At 44.5% G+C, this 9,023-nt stretch overlaps 1 protein-coding gene across 2 annotated transcripts in view; it reads right to left on the bottom strand.

The window, feature by feature from the left end:
* The window catches only part of ZFR (zinc finger RNA binding protein), a 46,864-nt gene extending 40,423 nt beyond the window's left edge, over window positions 1-6,441 (bottom strand). For both annotated transcript variants that reach the window (XR_014616910.1, XM_084224991.1), the window contains exons 1-2: window positions 6,364-6,441; window positions 6,072-6,156 (exon numbers count right to left, since the gene is read on the bottom strand). Coding sequence is in view for 1 of the 2 variants with exons in the window: in XM_084224991.1 (XP_084081117.1) it covers window positions 6,072-6,156; window positions 6,364-6,400 (122 nt within the window). In the remaining variant the exon portion in view is untranslated. The remainder of the gene's footprint in view (window positions 1-6,071; window positions 6,157-6,363) is intronic.
* Between the last annotated feature and the right edge of the window lie 2,582 nt (window positions 6,442-9,023).

The following is a 9,023-nucleotide window of genomic DNA, read 5'->3' on the forward strand; positions in this document are numbered from 1 at the left end:
AAATGAGGTTTGCATTGCATTCAGGTTTATAACCTTAGGCCCTAATGCCACCCCTAGCAGAAAGCACAAACTGTAAAGGTCCTGTAATGTTCAGAGAAATTTCCTGCATTACTATTTGCATAATCTAATGCTTCCCTCAGTAAATCACAATATTATTACATGGTAGAGCACACAAAGAATTTTAAATTAGTAGGGTAGCAGGAAATTTTACGCAGCAACAACAATGAAAGGAACAAGAATGCTTCTAATACATTATTTACAGGTTTAAAGGGTATTTAGCTCTTTTGCTGTCTTTGATTAAATATGAAACAAGATTTCAAGTATGTTTTATGAAAATTAGTATTTATGAACTAATAAATACAGTAATCTATTCCTCTTCTTATCTAGCCAATTGAAAGAACTTTACTGATTATACTGTCACAACAATAAATATTATCAAGTTCTGCATGCCCATCCTGACTTTGGCTGGGGTAGAGTTAATTTTCTTCTCAGTCACTGGTTCAGTTCTGTGTTTTGGATTTAGTAAGAGAATTATGCTGGTAACACAGAGATGGTTTAGTTGTTCCTCAGTAGGGCTCACTCCCAGTCAAGAACATTTCAATTCCTTGTGTTCTGCCAGTGAGCAGGTACACAAGAAGCTGGGTGGGAGCACAGCCAGGAGACCTGACCCAAAATGGCCAAAGGGCTATTCCATGTCATAGAACATCATGCGTGCATGTATAAACCAGGGCAAGTTGGCCAGGAGCTGCTGATTGTTTCTGGAGAACAGGCTGAACATTAGTCAGCAGGGGATAAGCAATTATGTTGTGCATTACTTTCTCCTCTAGGGTTTTATTTCCCCTAATCCCTTCGTTACTACTATTACTTTTATTAGTATTACTGCTATAATTCATATTATTATACTTTATTTTCTTTCAACTCTGAACTGCTCCTATGTCAATCCAGGAGTTACTTCTCTGATTCTCCTCCCCAACAGGGTGGGAAGGAAGTGAGCAAGAGGCTGTGTAGTACTTAGCTGCTGGCTGGGACTAAACAGCAATAACCTGGTACTCCTGAATTTTCCAAATCCAAGGTCTACCACCTAAGCATCTATCAACCTGGCCTTTGTAACTGCTTCAAGTATCAGTATTTAATGTTAAGACTTGGACACATTTTAATTTCTTCTTCATGTGAAGGATGACTATTTATATGATCCACCAGGGCCATGCATAAGCTGGAATTCCAGGAAGACACAGTGTCTTCTATGTTCCACTGTCTTAGTTTAAATTCTGCACCTGGGACAGGGCACTCCTGGATGTGTGGATAGACTGGGGAAGGAGAGGCTGGAAAGCTGTGTCACAGAAAGGGACCTAGAGCTCCAGGATGATGACAAGTTGAGTCAGCAGCGCCCGGGCAGCCAGGAGGGTCAACGCTGTCCTGGGGGCATCAATCCCTTCCCTTGCCATCACCAGCAGGGCAAGGGAAGGGATTGTTCTGCTCTGCACTAGGGTGGCCTCACCTCGAGTGCTGGGGGCAGTTTTGGGCGCCACAATATAAAAAAGGTATTAACCTCTAAGACAGTGTCCACAGGAGGGCCATAAGGATGGTGAAGGGCCTGGAGGGGAAGCCTTGCGAGGAGTGGCTGAGGTCATTTGGTCTGTTCAGCCAGGAGGAGACTGAGGGAGTCACTGTGGCCTTCAACACCCTCACAAGTAGAAGCAAAGGGGCAGACACTGATCTCTGCTCTGTGGTGACAGCAACAGGACCCAAGGGAATGGCCTGTCAGGGGAGATTTAGGCTGGGTATCAGCAAAAAACTTTTCCATCCAGAGGGTGGCTGGGCACCAGAACAGGCTCCCCAGGGAACAGGTCATAGTACCAAGCCTGACAGAGTTACAGAAATGTTTAGACAATATTCTCAGACACATGGTGTGATTCTTCAGGATGTCCTGTATAGGGCCAGGAGCAGGACTTTGATGTTCTCTGTGGGTCCTTTTTAATTCAGTATATTTTATGATACTATGATTCACTGCTAATAACACAAATTAGAATACTGTCACTTTGGGAAACTGCAGTTCAGAAAGAGTTTATACTAGTCTGCAGTAAGTCTAGAATTAAATACAGAAACGTTCCTTAAAAGCATCTTTCAGCAATCACTTAATAGAGCAGACTTTTTCTTTTGAGTCTTCTGAGTGGGAGATCCACAATGGTGAATACTCAAATTCTGAGAGACCAGCTTATAAACTGAATGTTCCCACATCTCTGCGGGCCCTGATGGGATTCACCCCAGAGAACTGAATGGGCCTGCAGCTGTTACAGCAAGACCTCTCAATCATCTACTGAAGGCCTTGGGAGTCTGGGCAGGTCACTGCTGACTGGAAGCTTGCCAGTGTAATTCCCATTTACAAAGGCGTGAGGCAAGAAACGGAACTGGAGACTTATTAGCATAACCTCAGCTCCTGGAAAAACTATGGAGATACTAAGTCCTACTGGAAGGTGAAAGAATTATTAAAGAACAACGCAATCATCTCCTACAGCCAACACAGTTTCACAAAGGAAAGTCCTGTTTAACCAACAACCAACCTTCTATCAAAAGGTCACCTGCCTTCTGGAAGAAGGGAAGGCAGTGGATGCAGTTCCAGTTTGACTAAAGCTGCTAACACCATCCCTCAGAGCATCCTTTTCCAACAAGTTGCCCAGCTGTGGGATGAGCAGGTTCACAGTGCTCTGCCTGGATGGCAGCACTCAAAGGGCTGTATTGAATAGGGCTTCATCTGGCAACCAAGAGTTGGATGCACCATTAGCAACTTGGCTAATGATTCAAACTGGGAAGTGCTGTGGATGCTCTTTAGGGAAAAGAGGCTTTGGTGAGGAATCTAGATAGATAATTGAGCAGTCATTAAAGGAGTGAAATTTAAGAAGTTCAAATGCTGGATTCTGCACCAGGGATGGGGTGATGCCAAGCACAGGGATGAAGTGGGAGAGGAGTGGCTGGACCTGCAGAGAGGGTATGGGGCTGGCTGATGCTGGGCTCAGGGTGGGTCAGCAGTGCCAGGGCAGCCCCCAGGACAAACCCCATCCCTAAGCCCAGCCGGCCCAGGGAGGGGATGGTCCCGCTGGGCTCAGCCTCAGGGCAGCCTCACCTGGGCCCTGCTGGGCCCTGCAGGTGGAGGAGGATGGGAAGGTCCTTGAAGGTGTCCCCAGGAGGAAAACAAAGCTGGTGGGAGGGCTGGAAGGAACTTCCTGTGAGGAGCAGCTGAGGAATTTGGGCTCGTCTGGTTTGGGGAAAGGGAGGCTGAAGGGTAACCCCACCGCTCTCTGCAGCTTCCTGAAGAGGGGAAGGGCATGGGGAATTGCTGAGCTCTCCTCCCTGTAATCCTGGGACAGGACATGAGGGAGCAGTTCACAGCTGCACCGGGAGCGCTTTCCTGGCCATTAGGAGGCATTTCTATAAAGAGAGGCTGGTCAGGCACTGACTGGAACAGCTTCCTAGAGAAGTGGTTGATGCCCCAGTCTGTCAGTGTTCAAAGGCCCTTGACAGTGCCCTTAGCAACGTGCTGGAACTTGGCCAGCCCTGAGTGGACAGGCAAGTGACTGGACAATGACTGTAGGTCCAACTGGAAGAGTCTCTTCTATTCATTGAAATTGAGCAGAATCTACTTATACTCTCTTCTTTCTGATGCAAAATTTAGGTTTTTTATTTTCTCTGCATGTTTCCAGATGAAGATTTGATATATTTTGAGATACTCATACTAGGAGATACAACAAGAATAGTGTGTATGCTCAAAAGGATTGCACAAATTTTTTAACTAAGTGCTGAAATCAATACAATTCTGATTATTACCATTGGGGAGTACTGAGTCATCTAAAATTGCAGACTAATATTCTTCTAACATATCAGAATTTTTCACAGCCATTTTGGCAAGAGAGAACCTTTAAAAATGTGACCAATATTGTGTTTATTATGAAAATTTCTGTTTGTTGCTATAAAAACTACAGTGTCAGAACTTCAAATGGTGTATGTATAAAGAACTAAAGACTTCAACTGCAAGTGTGATTTTTTTCTCATAAAACAACTTGTTACTTTGAGCAACTTTTTAAGAATCCATAGGTTAATTCAGCATCCAGAAACACCTTTTATTTTTCAAGATTTATGAGGTTCACCTATACATTCAGTAGGTAGAAAAAAATTTGTTTGTTTATCTATTGCCCTGGTTTCCAAGAAGACTATTTTTTTATTCTGTGAACTGCCACTTCAAATACTGGAAAAAAACTTAAAGACTTGTTGTAAAATCAAATCTTACCACCTTCCCCTGCCACCACCATCTCTTTCTCAAATACACTGGAGTGGAATACATGATTTGTAGCACTCTGTAAACACACCAGTAAGGACCTAACAAATCCATTTTGTAAAAGTAAGCTCCCTCAGACATTTTAAGTGACTCTTGTGTTTTCAGCTCAAAATATTAAATTCCTTCTTATGAAAGGACTACTTAAACACTGATTGCTGTATGTCTTCAATTCCAGATGTGGTAAACACACAAATCATTTATAGGATGCAGAGTCTTTAACTGAGAGCAAATTAAAGAGTACCTTAAACTTATGATAGCAAAGGGAAAAGGTTCTTTTGATCTGTTTTCCATTTTCTCAAAAACACACTTAGGATCAGCTATTAAACTTGAATGTTATTCCAATTATATAACTTCAAAGAAATTGTTCAGGATCTTTAGTCTAAAGATCACCTCAGCCCTGCAATAAAAGATGATTTTAAAAATTCATCTGCACTTCAAAACTGCAGACATACAGATCTTCGTTTATTATTCACTTAACCTTTAAGCTTAAATGGAAAGTCTATATATATGTCCTAAATATCCACTATAATCATCATGTAAAATGTAAACACATACATGCACTGTGAGCACCCAAAGGAACTAGAAGATTAGTTAAATTTAATCCTCTATTAAACACCAGAGTAAATTAAATTCAGTGTACTTCACATTCATTTTCAGGAAAAAAATCAATGGAAAAACAGTTATTCCAACACCTCCACAAAATTGTAAATTCCTAAAACTACATTAAGGTATGCAATTTTTATTAACTACTAGCACAGGTCTGCATTCATTTGTCAATAATCCCTGATATATTTGCTTTATTCTTCTGGGTTTTATCTTATACACCACAACTTAGGCATTGAGGAAGGTCCTTATTACAGATTTATGAAACGGGCAACATAATTCAAATGTGGACTTCAAGGAGTCACTCCATTACAAGCCAAAATTGCAAAGATGTTCCTGTATTTAGCAAATTAAGTATTATGATGTCAGAAATTGTGATATAATAGATGCTACCAATTACTTTTTAACACTCTGGCCACAATTTTGATGAATAAAAACTACAAAGATACGAAGACTTGTGGCAGTGTGTTTGTATGAGATCTGTATTGGTAGATGCATTCCGACATGTAAGACACAGGCATGACTACTGTCTAACACAGTCACGGGTCCTCAAGTTCCACTACAATACTGCTCCTACTGCTAATACTGGTCTTAGAAATGAGAGTAGGACACTTTTTTAAAAAAGGTACCTGTCCACGAAAGTACCTCCTCTACTTTCTTAGACACATTACTTCAATTGGATTAAGTCCCCTGCTATTTTCCGGTGCTCGATCTCTCCCTGATCCATCAGCCTCCCTTAGGTTGGTTTTCAACCCGTGTTGGAAGGGATTCTGGGCTCCCACAGTAACAGCAAAGCCTTGGGGAGCAAGGCCTGTGTTCCCCGAAGCTGAGGCAGAAGACGGGCCTGGGGGCGGCACACGGCGACTCGCCGGTGCTGCTGATTGACTGTAAGTGGCCATTTTAATCTAAGGGCCTGGAGACCGATGCTGTCGCTGATCATCCTCCTCCTCCTTCTCGGCGGTGCCCAGCCCCACCTCCTACCCCCAGGCACACAGGGAGATAAGAACACACACCCGCGGGCGCGGCGGGAGGGTCCGAGCACAGCCCACGGCACGGGGCAAGGGGCGGGAGTCGCCCGGGGTCCCGGCCGGGGAGAGGGGCCCTGGGGGAGGTCCCGGGGGGTCGCGGCGCTGCTCACCTGTACTGGGCAGCAGCCCCGCTGTGGGTGAATCCAAAGTAGTTGCCGGTGGCCATTTTGGCATCTTCCCCCAGCCGGCTGGGCACTGCGGCGGCGGCGACCGAGGGGCGGCGGCGGGGGCCATGACAGGAGGCCCGGCGAGAGGAGGCGGTGGGGAAAGAAGGGGACACACAGAAGGACAAGGGAGAGAGAGAGAGAGCGCAGGAGCGCCGGGTCAGATTCGGCGCCTCAGAACCGACCCCCGCCCGCCGCCCTCTCCCCAAGCACGGACACGCCGAGCACCGCTACTCACCATAGGTGAACGAAACTACCGGGCATATGGGAATCATGAGTCCGGCCTAGCAGCGACGGCGGCGGGTGAACTCTCAACTCTCCCCCCCCTCCCTCCTCCTCCTCCTCCCGCTCGCTCCCTTCCCCCACCCACCCACCGACGGCGACAACGGCGGAGTGCGGCCAGGCCGGCTCCGCTTGCGCAGGCGCGGGATGCGTGCGGGGGCCGCTAGGAGATGTAGTCCGGCCGCAGCCGGGTTCCCGCTCAAGGAACAGGGAGCCGCCTCCGCCCCGGGGACCGCGTGCGCAGGCGCGCGATGTGCGCGGGAGCCGCTGGGAGCTGTAGTCCCGCTGGCCGGCCATGGGGAGCCGCGCTCGCGGCGCCCTTAGAACGCACGCAGACATGCATATGGGTATGCGGTGTGTAGGGTCCCGCCGTGGCTCCTGTATGCTTTCTGCACCTGCAACGCTGCGACTGCCTCACCCACAGAGCGTCTATTCCCCATGGCTCTTCCAGAAGCCAGCAGTCCGTCAGATCACTGCTGAAACGCGCTGGGCAGCACATTGCGGCCGGTGCAGCGCCCTCTCGATCAAAGGCACTGAATGAGCGTCCGTTCCCCATGGCTCTGCCGCTCCTTCCGGCGAATCCTTCCCTCTGAACATCAGATGTCCCCCAAAACTCTGAACATTAAGCAAAACTTGAATGCTTAAATACTTTCATCCCCTTTATGTATTTTGCCTGTGCTACAGTGTGCATTATCAGTAGATTAATCAAGGCTTATAAAACTATTAATAAACACTGGATTCAGTATACTGTATCATTTTGGATATAATTTTGTCAAGTGTAAGCTAAGCCTCTTCAAAACACACCTGTCTGGGATGCCCTCTTGCAGTCCTAACAAAAGCAGGGATTCCCACAACCTACAGTAGCTGTGGTCATAGTAGGACCACAGTAGGACTGCAAGGATATTATTGTTCATAAAATGAGAAGAGGAAAGTACTTCCTCATCTCATAGCTAACATTACTGCAGCTGCATATGAAGTACAGCCATTCTCAATGCCAAATATCCTTCCCAATTCACTGAACATAATTTGTTGGTCATTATTATTAATTTTGCATAGGAACTGAATATTACTGTACCTCCTGTTCATTCTTATCCTAATCAAGCACAACAGTAAAAGAAATCTCCTTGGTTCTGCCCAAAGTGCTTTTCTGGGAAGAAAGTGGCTACTGAGTGAATATTTAATTGCTACAGACTAGGAAAGAAAAGCCTTAATCCACAATTCAATGGGACAGTACTCAAGGAGAAGGCTCTACAGGAACCTTCTGCCGAAGAACTTAGAGGACATGACCTCTGTCATGAAAATCTCAATTGACTCAGAAGATACAAATTATAAAAAGATTTATGATTTCTATAGATGTTTATATCTATCCTTACTTCTATTAAAAATTGTTCATAATTGGATCATGCTGGATCATGCTGCTTGGACAAGAAGACAACACAAGCTTTTTTTGTTCCACTGTTTTTCAAGTTTTTTCAGTTATAAGCCTTTCAATATCCTGATAAATAGACAATATTCAATACACATTTCATTAAAAATATAAGCATCTATACACACAGACATTCACATACCTTTTATCAGTGCATCACTAAAGCTATTTTTTGCAAAGTAGGTAGGCCTGCCATTGCTGTTCATTTATGAGATTAATTTCATAGAATGACAGAATCAGATTGGCTGGGGTTGGAAGGAACTTTAAAGATCATCTGATTCCAACTCCCCTACCATAGACAGGAACACTTTTCACTAGTCCTTGTTGCTCAGAGCCCCATCCCACCTGCCCTGAACTTAGTCACAGATGAGGCACCCACACCTTCTCTGGGCAACCTTTGCCAGTGCATCATTGCCCTCACAGTAAAGAAGTTCTTCCCAATATCTAAGCTAAACCTACTTTCTTTCAGTTTGAAGCCATTCCCCCTTGTCCTGTCACTCCAGGCTCTTGTTTCTGTAGCCTCCCTTTGGGTACTGGAAGGCCTCATTAAGGTCACTCCAAAGCCTTCCCTTCTCCATGCTGAACAAACCCAATTCACTCACCCTTTACTCATAGCAGTAGTGCTCCAATTCCTCTCATCAAATGAGTGATGATCCTGTGGACTCTCTCCACAGATCTCCACATTATTAATATATACTTCTATTTATACGTATTATATTATAATGTTCCAAATAAACTTGGAATATTTACGCTCTTTTCAACTTTGTCTCCATGAAAAACAATCAGAAAAAAACAAACAAAAAACCCAAGGCTTTCTTACTCACAACTGAGATTTTTGACTCAGATTTCATAACTCTTCTTCATTCAAGTAGTTTCTAGTAGTTAAAATTCAAATACTACAGCCTTTATGTTGTGATTTCAGCTTATTTCTGAGCATAAGCTCCTATCTGGCAGCCCAATTCAGCTGCAATTTCAGAAAAAGTTTCAGATTACTTTCCTGTGTGAATTTTGCATTTTGAGTGCATACATAACTTTAAAAAGACTATAACGTAGTTTGTGAGAAGTCATACTTTTTAAATTTGACAAAAAAAAAAAAATTAAACCCATGGTTTCCTTTCTCCTTGGGAAAAAAAGCCCCAAACCACTAGTATTATACAGGTCTTTCCCTCAGTAGTTTCCTAATAAAAAAT

This window comes from Fringilla coelebs (genome assembly GCF_963513975.1).
Source record: "Fringilla coelebs genome assembly, chromosome: Z".
In the NCBI taxonomy this organism is placed as follows: domain Eukaryota; kingdom Metazoa; phylum Chordata; class Aves; order Passeriformes; family Fringillidae; genus Fringilla; species Fringilla coelebs.